Below are 23614 nucleotides of genomic sequence, written 5' to 3'. Positions count from 1 at the left end.
CACAACGGCTACATACTGAAAGGAACTCCCATGAAGGTAACATCATCTGGTGGAACTCCAGAAGAGCACATGTCATGGAAAACATTCAAAGCTTCCTCTCCCTAGCCATGCTGGGAATAACCTGTTATCATAGAGGTCCACATAACAACATTCTTCAAAGGAAACCTGTTAAAAACCTTTTTCGCTCTTACAAGATCGCCACACTTAGCATACATCGTAATCAAGACCGAGGCAACATATAAACCCTGATAAAATTCAGATGCCATCAACTGGGCATGCACCTGCCTGCCATGGTTAAGACTGGCCAGGCTGGTACATACAGAAAGAAACACTAATCAACGAAGGGAAATTCAACGGAAACCCTTCGCTCTGCATTCTCCGAAACAAACCCAACACTTCCAACGCATACAGCTTAATCATCACACTCCAAGTTCCATTGTCCCTCTCCTTCCTTCCCTCAAACACACGCATACCCTTTCATGCATCCTTCTCTTTTGGAGTTGAGATTGGCTAGTTGTCATCTAAACAATATCAGCCCTTCTGTCAAGTTTGTGAATTTTACTTCACTTGTGACTCTTGACCTGTCTGGGAACTATTTTCACTCTGAATTGCCACATTGGATTTTTAATCTTAGCAATGAAATCTCCCATATTGACCTTAGCTTCAATACTTTTCTCGGTCAAATACCAAGAGTTTGTTAAATGTTCAAAATCTTATATATTTACTTGGATAACAACGAATTACTGGACCTATTTCAGATTTAACAAGAGAATTCATTTTTTTCAAGGAATTTAAAATGATTCGTGATAAAATAACTTATTTGGATAGAGTATTTGAAAGGATATTTAATTTTTGATATTTTTATAAATCATTTTGATTGACTAAAACAGTGAGATTTCAAATACTAATAATTGCTAAATAATTGTATTTTGATAGTAGAAAATTAGTCAAATATTGACCTGAAATTAATTATTTATCAGTTATTTGTGATTAAAAGTTAGAAAATTAATTAGATAAGAAAAATATCAAATCTTAATATTTAAGTCAAAGATAACTGTTAAATTAATATTTTTAAAGATATTTTCAATATATTTTTATTATCAAAATAACTCATATTTAGCCGTTATCAATAAATCTGAGTGATTGAATATTTATTGAGTTGTTTTGTGTGAGAATAGTAAGTGAAAGCAGTAGCTTACTTTCTGCTTCACTTAGTTTTACTTCTCATTTCATTGAAAGATTAAAAAAAAAAAAAGTTAGTTCGCTTACAATGAGTTTTTATGCTTAAATGGTGTCCCTAAAGAAGCCTGACTTACAAGGAAGAAGCTTCTCTGCAATTCGAGTGATATGATGAAAAGTCACGTCCATATTTTAGCAAAGTGGTCAATGAGAAGCCAACATGATAGACACATTCTTTTCATTTGAGAAAGATGAGGAAAGTAAGAAAATGCTAGATATTGTTCTAGAATCATAGAGGCCCTAAGGATTTATAACTTAATTCACCACCAGGGTTGAATAATTTATTCATGTTCAACTCTTTCCTCCACTATGGGGTCTTAATAATCCAACTTACATTCTTATTGTGTTGTTTCAGAATTCAAATTCCCTGTTCGAAGGTTGAGGTGTAAACTTTAATGTAGAACTAAATTGTAACTTTTAAGTGGAAGTGCTTTGACTAAACATAGTTTTAATTTAAATTCAAGTGGTGCAGCATGTTCCAGACAAATTTTGTAGTTGCAGTTTCACTACTCTTTCTGCTTTTACAATTTCAAAATATAAATGGACAAAAAAATTTTGAGGACTAAAATCAAAGAAAAGTTTAAAAACTAAAAAGATATTCTAACAAGTTTAGATTAAAAGGATAATAATTAAATTTTAAGTGCACGTTTGAATACCAAGAAAAATCGATTTTAATCCCAAAAACCATGGTGAATAATTGAAAATAGAGAAGCAACAAAGAGTTGCTTTGCTGTGACCGTGGAAAATTAAATAAGCAAGGTGCGGTGACTGCACTGCCTATCCAAACACTATCCAGACACGCACAAAATGCTTTTACTAAAAGTAGGTCGTTAATAGAACCTAGGGGGCATCTACATATCCATTTTCATGTAGCAGTGCTACAACGTTTGGTTGTTGTAATGTGTCAAGATAATTTCTGTTTTTCACTTGATTGGTGATTTATATAGGGATATTGGTATTGGCTTAATGTTGTTATATGTATTCGTCTGTTTTTCTTTGAAATTTTGATGTGAAGGTAAAGTTTGGCCCAACAGCAAAATGAACTGACCTTGAACCTTTGTTTGCTTGGCTTTTTTTTTGTCCCCAAGGCATCTTGCTTCTTGTATGGCTCTCATAATTTTCATTGTTTGTACATTGAGTTGGAGCAGTGGTTTATTGGTAGACTAATTGTTTTGCATTTCAAGGTAATAGATAAGAAGTAGATTGGCTTCTTTTTTTTCTTTTTTTATACACACATATATGTTAAAAAGCTTGGGTTATGGACAGCTGCTCCTGCACTCCTTAACCCGGATCTGTCACTGCATGTGTCATGGAACCTTATGTCATATGGTGATGATAGCTAGATGAATAAAAAAAAAATATAGTGATGATAGAAGAGAAAGTGAGGCTAATGATTATATATCAGTCTAAATTAATGACATTGAAACTATGGGAGTTTACATCTGTACTCCCTTCACAAAAGCAGGGAGTATTATACTATCGATTTATAAAATGATTAATGAAAATTATGGGCTGCTGAGTAATGAAATTATGTAATTTGATCACTTAATTTGTATTTTTTTTTATAAAGGCAAAAGAATTTCCAAACTTGGCACGAGGTGTATCCAAGTTTAGAAACATGGGGTATAAATTTGTAATATTTAAGAACTTAATCGGGTATCAGAAATTAGAAGAGAATGTTATACTTAGAAGCAATCATGATTGTGATTATTGATATCAACAGTGTCCGCGGACACATGTAAGCAGGATTCGGCCGATGATTGTTGAATTATTAATAGACAATGACTTGCATGTCTCATGTAAAGGCATGAACTTTTGTTTTTAAAAAAGTTGGGGTAAGTTAGATTCCTGAAATTTATCAATGTCAAGTAGTTCTAGATAGTTTATTTAAAGAGTATGAACCTGTAATAATATATTTTTTTAACTCATTTATTCATTAACACTCTTTTTTATTTATTAAAATGTAATAAAAAAATTACAAAATTAAAAGAGATAGTCATTCAATAAAATGAGGCCCATTAAATTTTATAATTTTCAATAAATTTTAATCCTATATCTGATCCTAATATTTCTTATCCAACAAATTAATAAAGTAATTCCAAAAATATCTGAATTCAGCCTCGTAAAAGAAATACAAATGAACCTGCATTAACTGATCAATGTCAACATTTGTCTTCATCCATAATAGTACTCACAAATATACTACATAAAAATTATTCAGTAACAAAGTCTTAACATGAATACTTGTGTCCTAATTGAAATGCAGTTTCAATTTTTACCTACTAAACCAACCTTTTAGCTAAAACATTTTGTCTCCTTTCATTAAATTCACCTTGGATACCAATATCAAATTTTAAAAAAAGTCATAGAGGATTTGAATAACTCATGCTTAATGCATTCAAAGTAGTATAGGTCAAACTTGTCCTCTTTTTCATTTTCAAGGTTGTTTACATAGGTAGCGGCGAGTTACTTCTCTTTTCCTCCCATCGGGATGCCATGAACTGGGAGATCTCATATAATTAGCACATGACTGGCACAGTTGCTTAGACTTTGGTATTCCAAATCATACCCCAACTCTGCAAAAATTGTTGAGTTTTGAATTTCATCGTATTCTATTGACCTTTTATATTGGGTTATGAGAGTTACATCAACAAATTATTTGTATTTTCCTACTCTTCCTGGCATTGGCTCTATGCAAAAGAAAGCCTATATTGGATATTGTTGCTGCCTTCTCGATCCAAAACAAAACTTCAGTTACCAATGCATTATAAAATTAAATGATACTTGGTCATTCTTTGTTTCAAATTTGTACAACTTCATGTGAAGAGAATATCTAGATTAAGAGTCCCCATATATACTCTCACAGCATTTTGTGCATGTTACTTTTATACAGGTGAATAATGTGAATAATTCAATATTGGTAATCGATCAATATCCACATTTATTATACCAGTATATAGTACATCTTATACATTCGTTATTTATACGTTGTTCATCGGTACAAATTAGTGTAAGGTTAAAAAATGGAGGTGATCGGTTCATTTTAATAAACTACTTTTTTTTTGTGAACTATTTTAATAAACTACTTGAACAGTTTAATAATATACGTACCTCTGTCCTGAAATAGTAGTTTGATCCAACAAAAAACTGGTGATTGTGAAAGCCCTTTTGTCTTTACTAGGAAATTTGGAAAGGGTTTGGAGCAATTGAGAGAATTCAATACCAAAATCATCTTGAACCAGGACAAACTAAATTTTCATGAGAAATATTAGCAAAATACCAGACTCTTTTTTATTAGGTGAAATTTATGTCAATCTCCTTAAATAAATGGCTTTTATTTTTCATTTAGTAAGTCTCATTCCCAAATTAATCAGCTTCATATATGCTTCAACCAATAAAAAAATTTAAAAAAAATGTAAAAACAAAAAAAATATGTTGCTACTTCTTATTTTATTCTAACGAAGGCATTGCAATGCTAGTTGTCACATTGCACCTAATACTAAACAACAACTTTCATATGATGAATTCCAAGAAGAAGATGGAAAAATGATACGCTCATTGAACTAAGGGTACAAGACGGAAGAAAAATATAGATAATTATGTTTTCACCACCCACCCCAGGGTACCTTCTTATGCCTAAGGTTCAAGTATTCAACCTTCGTGTTTATTGGCATCTACCTACTACCCATAAATCTGCATCATATTGAAGTGTTACTGGTCTCCAATTAAGGGTTTTCCTGTACCCCGAAAATGGAGGGGTCTCCCTTTTCATCAATACTATATGCCTATGGTTTCTAATTTTTCACTATAGCCTCAGGTACTAGGGAGTTCACTATAGCCTATGGTTTCTTTCTTCTTTTTTTCTTCAGTATAGCCTGATATAATGAATTGAAAGACCAAAATAGAATCTTTGAAAAGTCCAAGTCATTTTATTAGATTCACAGTAGTTCACAATTGATAAAATGTAGTAACATTTTAGCCGTTGAGATCTCATCTAAGCATATATAGGCTATGTTTGACTTAATTTTTTTTAATCAAAAATTACTTTGAAGTTTTTTTAGAGGAAAATTACTTAAAAGTTATAACTTAAAAAATAGGAAGTTTAAAAGTAAAGTGTGCCTGTTAGCTTTAAAATTAAATAAACTTAATTCATTATATGTAATCGACATTTATAATATTTAAATAAGTTTCAACTACTAATTTAGCATTGGAGCACGTGTATGATGATGAAACAATCAAACCTTTAAATAATATGTCTAGTTATATTGCATCATGTGCTATATATTTTGATTGAGTAAGTAACCTTTTTTTGACAGAAAAAGAAAGTAACCTAAATATATCATTTTTATATTATATGAAAAATTCAACAAGAATTGATAAATGGCATAATCAAAGTAAATTTCAACAATATCAGTTACCTAAGAGATGTTAATCTTTTTCCAGCGGCAGGGTGTGTTATTAGTTGCAACTTGCAACAAATATAGGTAGGGCAGAGAGCATGGAAACGAGAAAACTAGTACTTTTAATTCCATTTTAAATTAATTTGAATATCAATAGGTTATTAAACCATATAAAAGAAGAAGAAAAAACGTTACGTCCAAATGCCTCAAGTGGGTGCCATTTGGAGAAAATAACGTTAATCTCTCCAATCTCTCTCTACTTGTTTGTTCCCACCAACTGACCCACTTCAAAAAATAAAAAAATCTACTCCGCAATGCTTTATTATTCCAAACCGCTCCACCTCCGTTATTAGTTTATTTATTACTGCCTGCCAAAAAACCAACAAAAACAAACACCACCTTAACCTTTCACTATTTGTAACCCCCCATTTGTTCCCTTTCCCACTTCAGATACGGGGAAGAGAATGGGACAAGAATCAGATTACAAAACCCAGTTGGTGTTGGAGGTTTGCTCCATTTCCACACGTTCTGTTGTGTGTGTTCATAGACATGTCTCAAACCATCATGTTAAGCCACCTTTCATAGATTGGTATTGCATTCTTGGAGTAAGTATTTTTTTTATCCTTAATTTTCTTGTTGATGCAATTGTAAACTTGGTACTACCACTTTTCTTTTGTGTTCTTTTTTATGATGCAAATTTCTCCTTATTTGGTTCTCATAGGTGGAAGAAAATGCAGGGGTGAGCACCATTCGCAAGCAATACCATAAACTTGGTAGGCTTAACTCTTTTTTTTTATATTCAGAAAAAAAAAAAACTCATTTTTTATGGTTTTATGCAATATTTGTTTCCTCTTTCTCCTGCATAATAACAAGGACTGTTATTTTGATTCAGCCTTGCAACTTCATCCGGACAAGAATACACACCCGAAGGCTGAAATTGCATTCAAGCTTGTCTCTGAGGTTAGTTTGTGATGTAGAATGCTTTAACTAATACTAATTTTATATTATCATCCAATCATATATTATAGTGAAAATTTGTTTTCTTTATAGTAATAACTATGTGAAATGTCATGTTATCATGATTTTTATTGGAAATGTGAAATTTTTTTTTTTTGTTAACTCTAATGTTTCCCATGATTGGGAATACTTTAATAAAAAGCACAAATCATGGCATGGCTTCACTTTTTTGTTGTGCTTTCTGTAGGCTTGTATATGTCTGTCTGATGCTGCAAAAAGGAAAGCTTTTGACTTAAAGAGACACAAGAATTTCTGCTTTGAGTGCAATAGAATCCCTTATACATCCAAACGTGTCCCTAACAATTCCAATGGTTCAAGTTTCAAGACATGGAATATCATTTGGGACTCAAGATCTTACAAAGTTTGGAGAAATATTAGGGACATGAAAGATAGACTGAAGGAGGAGGCCAAGGTGATAGAGAACTGTCTTAGGAAAAATTCAATGGCAAAGAAAGAATCTCCCCTCTACAATCCAGATGACTATAGACATGGAAGCAGTTTCAAGCATAAAGTTGAGAGAGAAATCCCTGTTTTTAATCCATTAAAAAACTTGCACAAAGGGTACCCTCATTTGAGGGGCAATGTTTACAAGAATTCTGAGACATGTTGGTGGTACTTGCATACACAAAATCTTGTGCACAATGACAAGGGGGAAGCCAAGTATGCATCCCCGGTTTTTGAGGTCAGATCACAAAGGAGCATGCTCTCAACAAGTAAATTTGCTTATGTCCCATCATAATGCTAGCTTTAACATTTTTTTACATTCAATTGGGGCAATGGGATTGACATGTTCTGGCATCTTTTTTTCATTGTGAATTTGTATGAGCTATGGAGCTTCTTAGAACCTCCGAGCGTCGAAGTACATTGGCTGGCTATTATATAGTGTATTTGGCTTGGTGATAGAAAATCAGAGAATACAAAATCATAGCAAAATCACCACAAAAGCAATTATCTGTTGCTTCGAAAAATCGCATTACCAAACATACACTTCAAATGAAACATCTAAGTAATAAGTAGTACTAATACATGGGGTATGTACAGTACAATCATATCTGTCTTTGTTATAAAAATGCAGCAACAAGTGCAATCTAAAGCATGCAGAGTGATTGATCCTTTTGGATTATTTTTAGAAATTTTTTACTTAAATGAGTTCTTTGTTTTGATTAAAGTCCAGGGTCAAACTGACAATTTAAGGACCTAAGAGTCCAGTCAAAACAGAAATTTTAAATAATTATTTCATTCTAAACACAATACTATAATTTTCGAGAGCTGTTGAATCGCTATCAAATCACTCAGACGAGTGATCTTATCCTTTTTTTATAAAAGTAAAAGGTGTTAATAGTTTACTAAGAACAAAACAAATTAGAATTGTTGGATGATCACTTTAAAGAAAGTAGTAATTTAAAATTGTTGTTTTGTCACGTCAAAAGAAAGTAATAATTTGAATTGTTGGTTTGTCACCTCAGCATGACCAATTCAACAATTTGAAATTATTGATTCCTTGATATAGCAATCTCATGCTATACATGGCAATCTCATGCTATACTTAGCATCAAAACAACAATTTGCATTAACATGATTTGTAATTATAAATATAGTTTTCTTTAGATTTTCTTCACACAATTTGTTGGTTCGATAAATATGTAGTATATGTTTTTATGTTATATGATTATGTCTATTTTGTGAAGATTTATGTAATATTTTATAAAATGATTTTCAGTAAAAGTGTAATTTTATTTTTAATTTTGATATATTGTATGTGATTTTGGATACTTCATTTTTGTTAAATATTATTAATTATGTTTTTACAAGTTTAAATCTATTTTATTTTTCAAATATGTTGAGAGATATGATTTTCTTACATTCATAAGATATCATGGATGTGGCCTAGTGAAGATTGTGAAGAAGAAGCCATATGACTACTACTATCAATATTATATAATCACAAAAAAATTTAATTGCAATATCAAAAGGATGAATTATATAATCACAAAAAATTTAAAGGCAATAACAAAAAACTATACAATTTTTAATATATGAATTTAATTACTATTCAGTTTAAGTTTTTAAGAAAAAATTTAGTAGTGAAAATTACAAAAGATCAACTTGTAGAAAAAAATTATATCTAAAAAATTTATTTTAGTAGTGAAAATAGATTTCAAATTTTAAAAAATAAACTTTCTTGACTATACATGCTAAAATCACATATAACTCAATTATCATAGCAATGTTTCACATACAAAAATTTTAAAAGCAATATTTCAAATAAGAATATTGTAAGAACTACAAAATGTACCTAACTTTCAAATTTTAGAAGCTAACAAAACTTGAGTAGTTGGTGCAAAGAGAGCACACCAATTTTGAAATGTGCTAAAGTATCCTAGCACATGGGAAGAAAGTGAAAGAACAAAAGTGAAAACAACATAGTCTAGGTCTCATTATTTAACATGAGTAAAAATTATTATTTTAACTTGGAGAGTCAGCATTTTACCTTTGTCGGATCAAAGTTATTTTCACAAGATCTTCTGCATCAACATGACATGACAAGTGAACTCTTGATGTGACGAGACAGCTCATGGTGCAGCAGAATGAATTTGCTATTTCGAGTGGGTTCGTGCTGTGACAAGACAATGCATGGTAATATGTTGTTTCGTCACATCAAGTGAATAGTGACCAACAAAACATATTTACTATTATGTAATCAATAAATTGATGTTTTGTATCTAACAAAGACATGTGGCACGTGTTGCTTGCACCGGTTGTTCAAGGTTGTTATTTGTTTGTATTTCATGTATCCACTATGTGTTTTTGTTGTTTCATGAAACATCATTAGTCTTAACTATCTAATAAATTGTAAATTGTTGAAGGTCTTTCTCAATTATTTTTAGCCAAAAAAATATATGATGATAAAACAGAAAATCAAAATAGTTGTGTCATTTTTTTCTAAGTAAAAAAATAAACCCATACCAATAATTTGTTTTAAAATGAATCTATTTTAATAAAAAGTTTATAAAAGTAACTCAAATGGGTCAATCACTTAGTGTACATTGCTACTAAGGTTTTAAAAAAATGTTTTGGGGTTTAAGCAATCGGATTGTAACTGCAATTACGGCTGCATTAATTACATTTGTATGCAATATCAAAGATTATGATTAAAAAAAAACTCAATTATACTCGTAATTTAAAATCTTGATTCTTACTTAAAGTATGTCAATGTGCTTGAATTCATAATCTTTTGCTTGTTAACTAGAGCGACAGAACCATTTCTCAACGTCATATATGCTGTAGCTAGTTCTCTGGCTTCGGATTATGAGAATTCCATAACAATTAAAGGATGCACCCCAAATATGTAAATAAACATTTCTTTGTAAATACAAAAGCAACTCCATTAAAAATACCCACTTTTTTGGCCACTCTCTCGCTCTCCCATGTCCAACCTCTCCCTTCCCCACTCTCTCGCTTAAAAACAATCGTAGTGGTGCATAAAAAAACTGATCGAATTTGATTTTGTTTCGAATCACTTGTGGTTACAGATTTTTCTTCTTGACTCAATCCCCACCTTGAAGTCACCATGCACGCTGCGTATTCCTTAATTGGCTTGTTGCAGTAACCTATCTCATCGTCACATGGTCCTTCCACAAATTGGTTTTCAGATGGGTTTCTCCCAAGCATTGAACTCCTTTTACACAAATGCAATTTTTTTTTATTAATTAAGAAACACTAGTTCGAAATTTGTTTGGAAGAATCCTGGATAACATCGTGCTCTTGCCCCCAATGCTCAAGAACAAAAATAAACGAGGGTATTAAAATGTATAATATATACTTGCAATGTAAAAAAATGTATAATACTATATATTATTTTATAATATAACAATAATATAAATTATATTAAAATAATTATATTAAAGAGGCTATTATAATAATTTTCATATTATTATGTTTGTATTGTACACGGTCCATCAAACATAATACAAAATAAAAATATTGCAACTTATTTAATGGTTATGTGTTGTTCTCTACTTCTCTTTGTCATACTTTTTAGAAATGTGTATCAAACGACCCTTAAAGTGAGAGAATTGCTTATTATTTGTGCATCTAAGCATAGTTCTCATGTAGTCATTTCTCATTAACTATAAGCTTTTTTATATAACCTATAAGCTTTTTTGTCTATAATTCTACCATTCCTTTGATAATAAGATATGTGAATTTTTATACCCTCTTACTCACAGTAAAATTCAAGTTTGTTGTGTTTTGCTCTCCCATGGCTTCCACAAGACCAGAATAGCTCCTCTCCAGGTTGTATTATGTGGAAATCACTCTCACCCAAAATTCTAAGTTTTTATTTTTGAGGACCTTGGCATTTTCATTATTTTTTTAGGACCCAAAATTCAATGCATTCAATGTTTCCACCCCCATTCGCTTATAATTTTTTAAAAAGATAATAAATTAATATAAATAAAGAGAATTAATTCAAAATAATAAAATTAGAGAATATAAATAAGGATAGATTAATTTTAAATAGTATTTTAACTTGTGTATTTGCACATAATGTACATAAGAAGAAAAAAACACCAATAAAACAAAAGTTAAATTTCATAAAAATTTACAACATGTTCAAATATCTTAAGTTTTTAATTTATTTAAGTATAATTAAAAAAATTATATCATAATTTAATATGATTATATTTATGTCAAGGAATCCAACAATGGAAAAATAGAAGCTTAGGAAAATCCACAACATTTTTATAATTGTAGTAGAAAAACAAAAAAAATCATTTTAACCACTTAAATAAAAGTTCAATTGCGTTAACTTTACAGGTTATTTAAGTACCATTGTGATAATAAAAAAATTGTGTGATAACTTAAACAAATATAAATATTAATTTATATTAAATTATTTTCATATTATATATTTTAATAAAAATCTTAAGAAATGGCATAAATGAAAAATAAAACATTTTTTTTATTATTATGTGCAAATAAACATGTTGAAATATTACTTACAATTAATTTATCCTTATTTATATTCTCTAATTTTATTATTTTGAATTAATTCCCTTTATTTATATTATTTTATTATCTTTTAAAAAAATCTTTAAAACAAAAAAAAAAGTTAAGAATTTTGGGAGAACCCAAATTCTTAACTTGGTTTTGAAAATTTTTTGAAACCCCAACTTACACTATGAACAATAAGCATTTATGTTTCTGATAATATTAGAGGCACATGTATATTTATGTATATATTATATATTTGTTGTATGTTTGTGTGAAAATTTCTTATATATATTACACTTTCCCCTTAAATGTTTAAAAAATCTTAAAATTACGTTTTCCAAAAAAATTTAAGAATCCTACAAGAGTTACTAGTTCTTTTTTATAGAAGAAATGGTTAGAACTTATCTAGGTTCGAACTAGAGATAAAAAAATGTAGAATAAAAAAGAGAGGTTGCTAATTGTAAACGTACAAAACGTAGGGATACTACATATAATTTGAAAATTCTCATGAAATGTCAGTGTATTTTTTTTTTTTTTTAATCTTATGATCCATGTATAATTTTATAATTCATATTTAATCTTTAAACTCACGTAAAAATGATTATCGCTCATAAAAATGCTCCTATCATATATTTCCCTTTTAGAAATGGACTGGACTTAGAGGGAAAAGAGTTTCCCAAGTTATATATAGAGTATTTCCCTTTGGGCTAACACTTGCACTAACGTTATCAAACTCGAGAGTTTATGTAGACTCGTGAGAATTTTATAGACTCAACTCGTAGACTTGTAAGAATCAACTTCATATAAAAATAATAATAATAAAATATATAAAAATAACATATTGATTAAACATTTCAACAATATAATAAAGAAACAATAAATCATAAAGTTGAAAATATTTAAATAATCAAGTCTAGTAACAATACATCACCACTAGACAATAACTTATAAAGGTTATAGTAGTGGTAGATCATTCTCATCGAGGGTTTGATGTTATTAGAGAACAAGGGTTTGATATTATTAAAGGTGAGAAATTTGTATTTGAGAATAACACCTTAAATGAAGGTATGTTGAATGTTAAACATACGAAAAACAATCAAAATGACTTACATTTTTGTCTAATTTTTTTAACTTGCTAACTCGTTGACTCAGTGATAAACTCGAGAGTCTACTAAAAAAGAGTTTACTCAAGAGTCAACTCGCAGAGGACAAGTGGACTCATAAACTCGTAAGAGTTAGCGAGTTAACTCGAGAGTTTGATAACCATGTTTGACACTAGTGATAGCTATTTTTTTTGTTACTAGAATTAGAAGTTTGCATTTTTTGGGGCCATGCTTAGAATATTGTGGCTATGCTTTAGAAGTTTAATTCAAGATTCATTTTGATGAAACTTTGGTAGTTGGGGAGGTTAATATATAAGAGTTTCTTTACGTTCAACCAAGCTATATAGCTGAATTTTCTTACAAGATCCTTGTCCATTCTCTCCAAAATAATTAATCCTTAACCTTTGTTTTGTCCTGACTTCACCGAATTTCACCGTATATTTGTAAATAATGCACGTACACTACCGGAAACAACAAACAGTCAAAAAAACAACACTAACAAAAGCAAGTTACACTAAAGGAGTATAGTTTTACGGGAAAAAAAAAAGCACTGCAAAAATGAAAAACCTTGATCTACTATTTATAACTAAAAATACCCATAAGGACATTTTCGGTATTTAGGAAATTTGTTACTGGGTACCCCAAGCAATTTTCTTCAATTAAGGGTATTGAGCCCAAAGAATGTGATGGAGATGGGGGACTTAAGCCCATGTTGGTAGTGCAATGCAGAATGGTAGGACAGCACAAAGCAATTTGACTCTGAGAACCTTCTATAAAAGATGATATGATTCGTTCATCGTTCTAGTTTCTAGTTTGTTTTTTAATTATGAATACAATAACTTATGGTAAAACTGTTAAGGTTGAATGTTTCTTATTTTGCGACAGCGTTTTCCTGCTCACAATTAAATAAAGTTGATGATATATTATGGATTGCCTCAAATATCCATGGCATCTCCAGTGCAAAAAATATAATGAAAATCCAATAAATGTTACAATTTATTATCGCTTAGGCTTATTTGATAGAAGCCAATAGTAACCTATTTTTGAAAGGAATAATTTATCAATTATTCAAAACAAGACTGTAGCTTTAACTTTTCTTTTCCCTTGGCACTAATTGCCTTTATTTGTCCACCAAATTTTCCCTTTGCCATAATGATTTGAAAATAATGTGCTAGATTAGAGTGACATGGATCTTGTTACCAAAAGGAAAAAAGAAAAGAAAAGAGACAGTGGCATGGATCTGATGTGGTCAGAGTTGGTAGCTGGCACTATCATATCATGAATGTTCCAATATCATTAGGTGCATGTACAATGTTCCAAAGGAGGTCTCGTGGAGCATAGCATAGAGCTTGGAGATTCCACTTTGCTAAGTTGCTTCTCTCAAATTTTGTGGAGTAATCAGCAGTAACCAACCAGATCCAGTGAAGAGCTACTGAGCTAGTTGATTTGCTTTGGTTGCGTTGAAAAGTTGTGGGCAAAGCACATGTACGAATATATTTGCTTTTGGTTCGCCAAAAAGTGTCAGCAGATTTTGGCGAGATCCTCGGCGGATATTGCAATTTTGTTGCCATCTTACGGCTCTGAATTCTCCCTCCTAGACCTTATCATTAATGGGAATATGGAATGTGAGGATTTATAATCTCCAAAAAACTAGTTAAATGTCTTATTAGTCATTTTCTTATAGTAATAAAGTTGCAAGTATAACCTATTCGATAATTAAGTTTTTTAATTAAAGTTTAGAGTTTGATGTCCAGTTTAGATGTGACGTGATTGTAATTATAAATATGATTTAATTTTATCTTAAGATAAGTTAATTCAATCGGAAAAAAAATAGTTGGATGTCAAATAAAAATTCCAAAAAAATCTTGGTTAAAAAAAATAAAACCTTGATAAATGTTTATGTCATCATTATCACATGATGATTAACTTATTTGGTATTTATTTATTTTTTATTATTTTTTTAATAAGTTTATTTTTAACTATCATAATTAAAAATTTTGACTTCTCAATAGGATCTTGAGTTATTCCACGAGTTTTGATCTTTTAAATCAATTATTAGATTAATTTTCAATTCAAAATATAGTTCAACTTAAATCTCTTTGTTCTTTTAAGAATGTATTATATTGAGATCAAATATTTTCTCAGGAACTTTGTGTGTTACCGATTAAATTATACTTTTTGAATATAGACTCAACTTACATAGGACTATTAATTAATGGCGATCAAGTTTTCCATTCTATTTTTCAATGTTTAAGACTCGATGACCAATTTAGAACAGTCTTAGCACTACAGTTTGATCTTTACCTTGAGTGGTTTCTTGTTGTTTTTGCTTGCTTCACGAAGGTTGCTTATTTTTGTTTGTTTTATGAAGGTTTTAGAAGCACACTTAAGACAACACAACTATAAATACAGCATTATTTTTCTTTTTGTTATAACGTGTTTTGACCTGAGCAATTGTACATATCTTATATATCGCTCTTAATCTGCATCAATAATAAATAGTATTTTTCATTTTTTATATTTTGTAACTAAAAAAACAGTATTCAATTAATAATATGAAACATCAATTAAAAAGTCAGAGAAAACAACGTTAAAAAGTATAGGAAAATGGGTGGGGAGCAGAAAAATAAGAAGTTGGCACATGTCTAATCAAAGTCAATGTGGATAAAGAAAAGTCATTGATTCAATATATAGTAACTATATGATGTATGAAACTTTAGTGAGACAATGAGAAATTTTGGACTTCTTTAGTGTCTTTTTGGTTACATGTTCTCATATGACATTATTTCCTATATGAAATCAACAAATATGAATATCCATGCATGTTTAGATGGTAGTGGACATTTGAAACGTTGATCAAAGCACATATATGTGGAAGAAGCTGCCAACTTGCGATCAATTGCAAAGGAGAAACATCCACATTCAAAATATAGAAAATTCATTCTATTTATGTGGCAGCAATTTAGAAACGAGGAATCACTTGTTTCTAAGCTGTGAAATCGCCTCTCAGGTTTGGAAGGCAATTTTCTATTGGTTAAATGTGAACTTTGTTATACTTGCGGAACCAGCTCAGCTGTATGAACAATTTGATCACCTTAACGACAAAAAACAAATGGAGCCATGTGATTTGGCATGCAACAATGTGGAGCATTTGGAACGCAAGAAATAATCGCGCTTTTCGTCAACAAGCTGTCAAGGTTGTTGAAGTTTTTGAGTTCATACGCTTTATTACATGGCAATGACTATTAAAAAAAAAAATACTTTTTACGTTGATTATTTTACACTTTTTACATCGGTTACTGATTGTCGTTGTAAAAAATACATAGAAAGTCTGTACTTTTTAACGACGATTTCCTAAAGAGTTATCTTAAAAAAATATATCATTCTAAGACGGTTCTTCAAATAATCGTCTTAAAATGATTTTTTTTTAAAAATAATTTTTTTTGTTGAAAAGCATCGGGGGTGTTATGTGATGCAAAGGTACCGATCAAGCTAAAGGGAAAGTTTTATCGGACTGCGGTAAGACCGGCGATTTTGTACGGAACAGAATGTTGGGCGGTCAAGAGCCAACATGAGAATAAAGTAGGTGTAGCGGAGATGAGGATGTTGCGGTGGATGTGTGGTAAGACTCGACAGGATAAAATTAGAAACGAAGCTATTAGAGAGAGGGTGGGAGTAGCGCCTATTGTAGAGAAGATGGTGGAAAATAGACTTAGGTGGTTTGGGCATGTAGAGAGAAGACCGGTAGACTCTGTAGTGAGGAGAGTAGACCAGATGGAGAGAAGACAAACAATTTGAGGCAAAGGAAGACCCAAAAAGACTATAAGAGAGGTTATAAAAAAGGATCTCGAAATTAATGGTTTGGATAGAAGTATGATACTTGATAGAACATTATGACGGAAGTTGATCCATGTAGCCGACCCCACCTAGTGGGATAAGGCGTTGTTGTTGTTGTTGTTGTTGTTGTATTCTAAGACGGTCTTTTAGAAGACATTTTAAGACGATTTTTTAGAGAACCGTCTTAGAATTTATTTTTTTAAAAAAAAAACATATGAATAGCAGAAAAAAGGGACAATCTTTGACGTCAGTACACACGCATGAATAGACATTTATCACAACACTACAACATTTTCCCTTAATGCTTCATAAGAAATACAACCTCGCATTTACAATACTTAATGAGCGAAATCAATCTTAACTACCCTATAGACTAATTATAGATACATGTAAAAAATTCACAAAGTTAATAATTTATCATCAAACACTACGGTATCAATGTATGACAAATTTTCTTTACAAAAATAATGCTACTACAATCAATATTGAATAGAACCATTAAGAACAATAGCCAAATGACTAAGTATTAGCCGGATCTAAGTAGTAATTGTAATTCAATTAATTTTATTAATGAAATAATATTTGTAACTAATCTTACATATATTCAATTATGAAAACATGTCTTGAACTTGAATGGTTGCCTTGCCAGGTGGATTCACCAAAAATCACATCTTCATCGCTGCGTAATTGAGTCTATCTGTAACAATGTGGAAGACATGTTTTGAGACATCCTACAAATTAATTAAAAAATATATCATTATGAGCAAGTGGTGTCAATAGGAAATAAAAGTAACATTTACATCAACGATATTAATGCTTTTAGTTGCTTTATTTGTTGTTTTATTAAATCTTTTAAAAGCCTTTAGTTGAGAGTCATTTAGTAAAAATGTGTTGCTAGGGGACTTCTATGGCTTCCTCTGACAAACTGCAAGGTCACCCGAAACCAACTTTTTAATGTTAATAATAATTCATATAATAAATACACCATTGGAAAAGTTAACAGTGTTCAATTATGTAGCTCTGAAGAAACTAGAATGATAAAACCGAATTTCTTGATTTGTTGTCTCTCCTTTCATTTGCATCTTGGATATGTTGCAAGTATGTCCTTAATTGAGTATCAATTATTTCCAAATTTATGCATTGATTCAATTTTGTAATAAATCTATTCAGAATCAGATTTGAATAAAATCTAATTATGATTAGACCATAGATAAATAGATAATAGGCTATTTATTGCTTCATGAACTTTCCTGATTATAGCAGATTTGGTTTCCTCTTTCTGACTAATTCTGTCTATAAATTAGTTGATGTATCATTGAAACATTATCAGAGAAATAAATTATTTCTTTTTTCTATTTTAATATGATATCAAAGCATATTCAAAATCTATTGGTGGATCACCTGTGCTACATCCCAAATTTGTTCTGATCAACATCACCACTGAGCAACTTCATGTAGCCACCACCGTAATCAAGTTTCTGATCATTGCTTGACAGAAAATTTGAAGACTAGTGTCTTATCCTTGTTGCTGAATTCAGGGTACTCAGCTGAAATAGCATAGAATCTGTAATCCTCACTAGTTTGAATACATGCATAGATATCAACATTAAGCCAAAATCAAACATATCTTAATACCAATTTTAGCCAAAAGTAAACATGAGCAAGAAATAATACAACATTGTTCAATATAGCTATTTAGTTTACCTTTGTCATTAGTGTCTCTATTCCATTGACCAGAGGTGTGGTTCCACTCCCCAACCAGGTTCTCATCTTTTTTTCCAATCTGATTTAACCCAACGATTTTCCCATCCGTCTGCATTCACACAAAGCACATGCACGCGAGATAGAAAAATGGAAAATACTGATTTAAGATTAGAAAAAAATGGAAAACATCTATTAGCAGTTTCTATTTTTTATTTTTGAAAACACTTGTGTTAGAAATAATCTTCTAAATTTTCAAAGAAACAAAACAAACCAAACAAAACCTAAATCATCTCAAATCTCAGTTAACCAACACAACATGAAAAATCTGAAAACTTTAAAGCACATACCAATACCCTTGTCGATCCAAAGCGAGATAATAAATGTGGGCACCCTCACCCCCAACCTATCAAACCAAAAGTAATAAGGGTGGGGCCCAACAATCCCATCGGGGTTAGGCACCCCTTTCATCGGTGTCGCCACATGATCATAAAACCCACCATGCTCATTATAAGTAATCAGCACCGCCATCTCCTCCCACTACGGACTCTTCCTCAAAACCTCGTACACCTCCTTCATGAACATCTCCCCGACCGCCATGTCTTGCGAGGGGTGGTCATCATTCGTCGAAAAAACCTCCACATCGAAGTACCTCTTGTTGGGTTACAAGTGTGAGGTGAAGTCTCATATCGGGTAGAAGTGGAAAGGTTGAGTACCATATAAGTGAGGAGAAGACCCATAAACCTAAGCCTTAAGGTTTTGGGTTAGAGTGTGGTGTCAAGTCTCCTTATGTGGTGGCTCATGGTCCACAGGTGTACCCCTCGAATCTCCCCAACAATTGGTATCAAAGCCGATGGTTCAAGTTGGTGACCGACTCAAACGAGTATGCAAGTACCACAGATGGCCAGAATGGTTAGCGGCACAGCGTGCCCCGCAGGTGAAGCGGGGTGGCCAAAATGGCTAGCGGGCAGGGCAAGTACCACAGGTGGCCATGGCTATACTCGTGGATGATAAAGATTGGGTTACAAGTGTGAGGTGAAGTCCCACATCGGGTAGAAGTGGAAAGGTTGAGCAAAGACCCATAAACCTGAGCCTTAAGGTGTACCCCTCGAATCTCCCCAACACCTCTACTCCACCACAACGTAGTTTAGCAGCTTCCCGTTGTAGACGCCGAAGGAGAGGTCATTCTCGTTGTGCATGACTTCTTGTCTATGAAAACCTTCTAATATAAGTAGACTTTTGTGCTGGGAGAAGGAGAATTGTGGTAGTTTTTTTTGGATTGACTTTTTGAAATACATCTAACTTAGATTGTTAGATCTTTTGTATATGTACACCTTGTGCGTGTAACTTTTGTTACAATCATATATATAATACAACTTTGCCTTTCAAAAAAAAAAAACTCCTCTCACCATGAGATTAATTTACATAGGCATCTTGATTAGGAACCAAATTTCAAATTTATAAAATATAAAGACTATTTTTTTCAACAATAGAAAAAACTTTTATATTTGTTCAAACCTTTATGTAATTACACAACACGCACAATATCCTCTTAATTTTGAAAAAGGAAGGGAATCCAATATGAATTTCTTCAGGTGATAATTAAGGTATTAATTAGTTGTTCTTAGCAGTAAAAAAAATAGTTGTTCTTAAATAAAATCTTAGGTGATATTGTGAATGAAAAATAAAATAGTTGTTAGGAGAGCACCCTCCTCCTCCCTTAAGATCCTTTAAGTATATATATAAGAAAGAATTAAAAAAATGCAAATAGAGATAATTTAAATGTTAACAGGTGTCTTTAGAAAAATTAAAAAGAATAAATATTTTATTAAAATGCGTAAAATTATATTGCACATAAATTTTTTTGCATTCTCCTATGCAATTTCTATAATAACTATCTTCTTCTTTTAATTCTTTAACAAGATCTTTTAAAAAAAATTGAATTGATATTTACTTCTTTCTACTAGTGGATCATAAATAAATACTTTTGATAAATTTATTATTTATAGAGTAATTATTTATTAGAAGTTAGATATTTCAATAATTATGTAAAAAAAATTGTCAGCCCCCTTTAATACACTCCTAAATATGTCCCTGAAGATAACAAAGTCTACTACTAGTTATTTAAAATGATTATATATAGAATACTGGTCGTGTATACTTATATTTATACTAATGCTTTAACTTAATTATCAACTAGACTTTGAATCTGTGCGTGCGTTGCTTGGATTTTTAAAATATTATATACATTATTTTATATTTATTTATATAGATAAAAACAATGATTTTTAAATATTTTGTACTATGTTAAACATAACTATATTATTAATGAAAAAGTTGATTAATTATATTTTTAATTTAGTTAATTTTATTTTAAAAATTAAGTATATTAAAATTTATTGTAATTTTTTGTTCATTCAAGTAATAACGGTGATACAATATCTTTTAAAAAATAAATATACATAAATAAAATTATTCAATTTAAATATTTTTAGTAGTGAAACAAATATATAAATATTAAAATTAAAAATTAATGTTAAATATTATATTTCTAATGAACACATGTTTTTTTTTTAAACTTATTAAGTCTTGTTGAATTTTACTATAATTTATTTTTTCTTCAAATAATAGTATTATCATAATACCAATATGAAACATAGAAATTAAAGAATAATAAATAATATATATAATGTACAATATTTATTTAAATTTGAGTATACATTTATGATAAAAATTTAAATATTTTTTAAATTTGTTGAAATGGTGTGAATTCTATTAAATAAATGTGGTCATTAATTATTTTTAAAACTATAATTTTACTTATTTTGAATATATTATTTTTGTGTAAAATTTTTAAAGTTTTGAAGTTTGAATTAATTAACCTCACTATAAATTGAATTATCTCGATTTAATAATAATAATAATTATTATTATTATTTATTTTCCCTTAGTTTTAGTTTTATTTTCATTGCATATTACTAATTTGCAAAAATTATTTATAAAAATAATTATATGTTTCAAACTTTAAATATTATTGCTTATATATTTATTAACTTATTAAAGATGTCACCAATTATTTGTATTTATTACTAATCTTTAATATGTTATTAACTATTGAGTTCTGTTGTTTCTTTATAATAATAATTATTATTATTATTATATTTTTACATACTATAGCAATCTTAAATTAATGGTATTTAATTGATGTTTATTAGTCTTTATAGTCTAAATGTATAAGGATATTAAGTTATAACTTCTTATCATTGACCTTTGTAAATACTTGTTGTATTATTACTATTATTATTGTGTAACATTTATTATCATTTAAATTATTTATTGTAAGTTTTAGCATATATTTCAAAACTAAAAATATTATTACTAATTTGATTGCGTTAATGATAATTATTAAATTATTTACACCAATAACATACATTTTATTAAAGAAAATAGATTAGTCAATTGATAGTTAAAAATTATTATTCATACCATTTGACAATTGATTTGAGTTGAAAAAATAAAAAATTTATAATAGAGTTATTTAAAATATGATTAATAAAAAAATAAAATTTTCACAATAATAGAATTTTTTCATATTTTGTTAACAAATATAATGTAATAGTAAGATTTTTAATACAATAGTTATAGAAGAAAAAACATAAAGCATATATAAAAAATCTGAACAGTAATATAATTAAAATTTACAATAACATAACACTAAAATGAAGAAGAAGAAAAATAACATAAGCAATTCTTGCAAAGAATAAAGAAAAAATAATGAAAGACAAAGAGATTGATTATTCATGTAAGAAATTTCTAATAAAAGTAGGAAACTGATTCAAGTGTTTATTCAATTTCACAAAAATTATTTAAAGAAATAATTAGACCTAATATCAAAATATAAATATAAAAACACTAAAAATAAAAATTTGAATGTTAAAGAATATCACAGTTAATAGTAAATTATAATAATGACTATAAATAGTATTAATTTTAAAAATAATTTCAATATTAAAAGCTTTAAATAATAGTAAATTTTTATAATGAATCAAGTGAAAAAAAGTAAGAAAAAAATAACATATTATACTATTTTAATATATAACAATAATAATAATAATGTCTACTATTTTATTTACATAATAATAATGTGTTAGACAATTTTAATATATATTATTTTACTGTATATAATATTATAAATATTTTTAGTTATTTTGTGAAATATATACTTTAATGTACATTATTTTAAAAAAATTAAGCATAGCCAAATATTGTTTAATTTACTATTATTGTAAAAATTATTATTTAAAATAGTATCAAAATTATATAATTAGGATTAATACATTTAAATAACTATGGATGAACTTAATTGAAAATTATATTTCACAAATAAGTTAACTTAGAGTTAAGATTCATTTACTTATTTATTTTACATAAAATTCAATCTTAAAACTCATTTATGTATATAATGATTTCTTATTAATCTTGTTTAATATGATTTTATAGAATTTTAATACATGTAACAGTTAAATCTTATTAGTATTCATTATGTAACTTCAATGTGATATTAAAATAATCTAAAATATAATTATTTTTTTATCATTGAACAAAGAGTTATTTTAGAAAACATAATTTAAAATTTAAAATTATTGTTAACTTTATCATATGATAGATTTTATAACATATATTTTTACATATAGTTATTTTTATATAAAAGTGAAGCCAATAATATTTATTATTTAATTAGTAAATTTATAGTTATTTTAAAATATTAGTTTATAAAATGATATTTACAATAAAAAAAATGTAAAAATTCTTATATTTATATTAACTATTAGTCTTCTATCGTTAATTTATATTTATCTAATTAGTTCTAATTTAAATAATTAATATTGAATATAACTATTAGTAATTATATATATATATATATATATATATATATAACTTTTATATATTTTTTTATTTTCATATTATATTATATTATTTTATAACTTTAAAGTCATGAATTCAATTTATTATTTTTCCAGAAATATATTTTAAAGTAACTAATTATAAAAATAAATAAATTTGTACATAGACAGTGTAAACTTTTACATTTATTTTATTTAATAATTTTTTTCATATTAATTCAATATGTAAAATTAAATATTACAAATAATTTAAATTATTATTAATGTGAGAAGTTATTGATTTTGTTAAAACATATTAACAACTATTGATCCGTACTACTTTGAATTAATATAGTGATATAAAACTTAAAATTTAAAATGTTCTCATTCCTTTAAATCATTAATTTTGCTTGACAGTGTGATATTAAAAAATTTAACT

At 28.9% G+C, this 23614-nt stretch overlaps 1 protein-coding gene across 1 annotated transcript; it reads left to right on the top strand.

The window, feature by feature from the left end:
- Nucleotides 1-5929: 5929 nt before the first annotated feature.
- Nucleotides 5930-7718, top strand: LOC100778573 (uncharacterized). The gene is made up of 4 exons (XM_003547325.5): nucleotides 5930-6244; nucleotides 6361-6412; nucleotides 6532-6599; nucleotides 6844-7718. Exons 1-4 carry the CDS (start codon nucleotides 6104-6106, stop codon nucleotides 7393-7395), a joined length of 813 nt encoding a protein of 270 aa, XP_003547373.1. The 5' UTR covers nucleotides 5930-6103; the 3' UTR covers nucleotides 7396-7718.
- Nucleotides 7719-23614: the final 15896 nt, after the last annotated feature.

Source organism: Glycine max, chromosome 15 (genome assembly GCF_000004515.6).
Source record: "Glycine max cultivar Williams 82 chromosome 15, Glycine_max_v4.0, whole genome shotgun sequence".
Taxonomy (NCBI): Eukaryota; Viridiplantae; Streptophyta; class Magnoliopsida; order Fabales; family Fabaceae; genus Glycine; species Glycine max.
The sequence above is the reverse complement of the archived record's forward strand: the minus strand, read 5'-3'. Positions and strand labels throughout refer to the sequence as shown.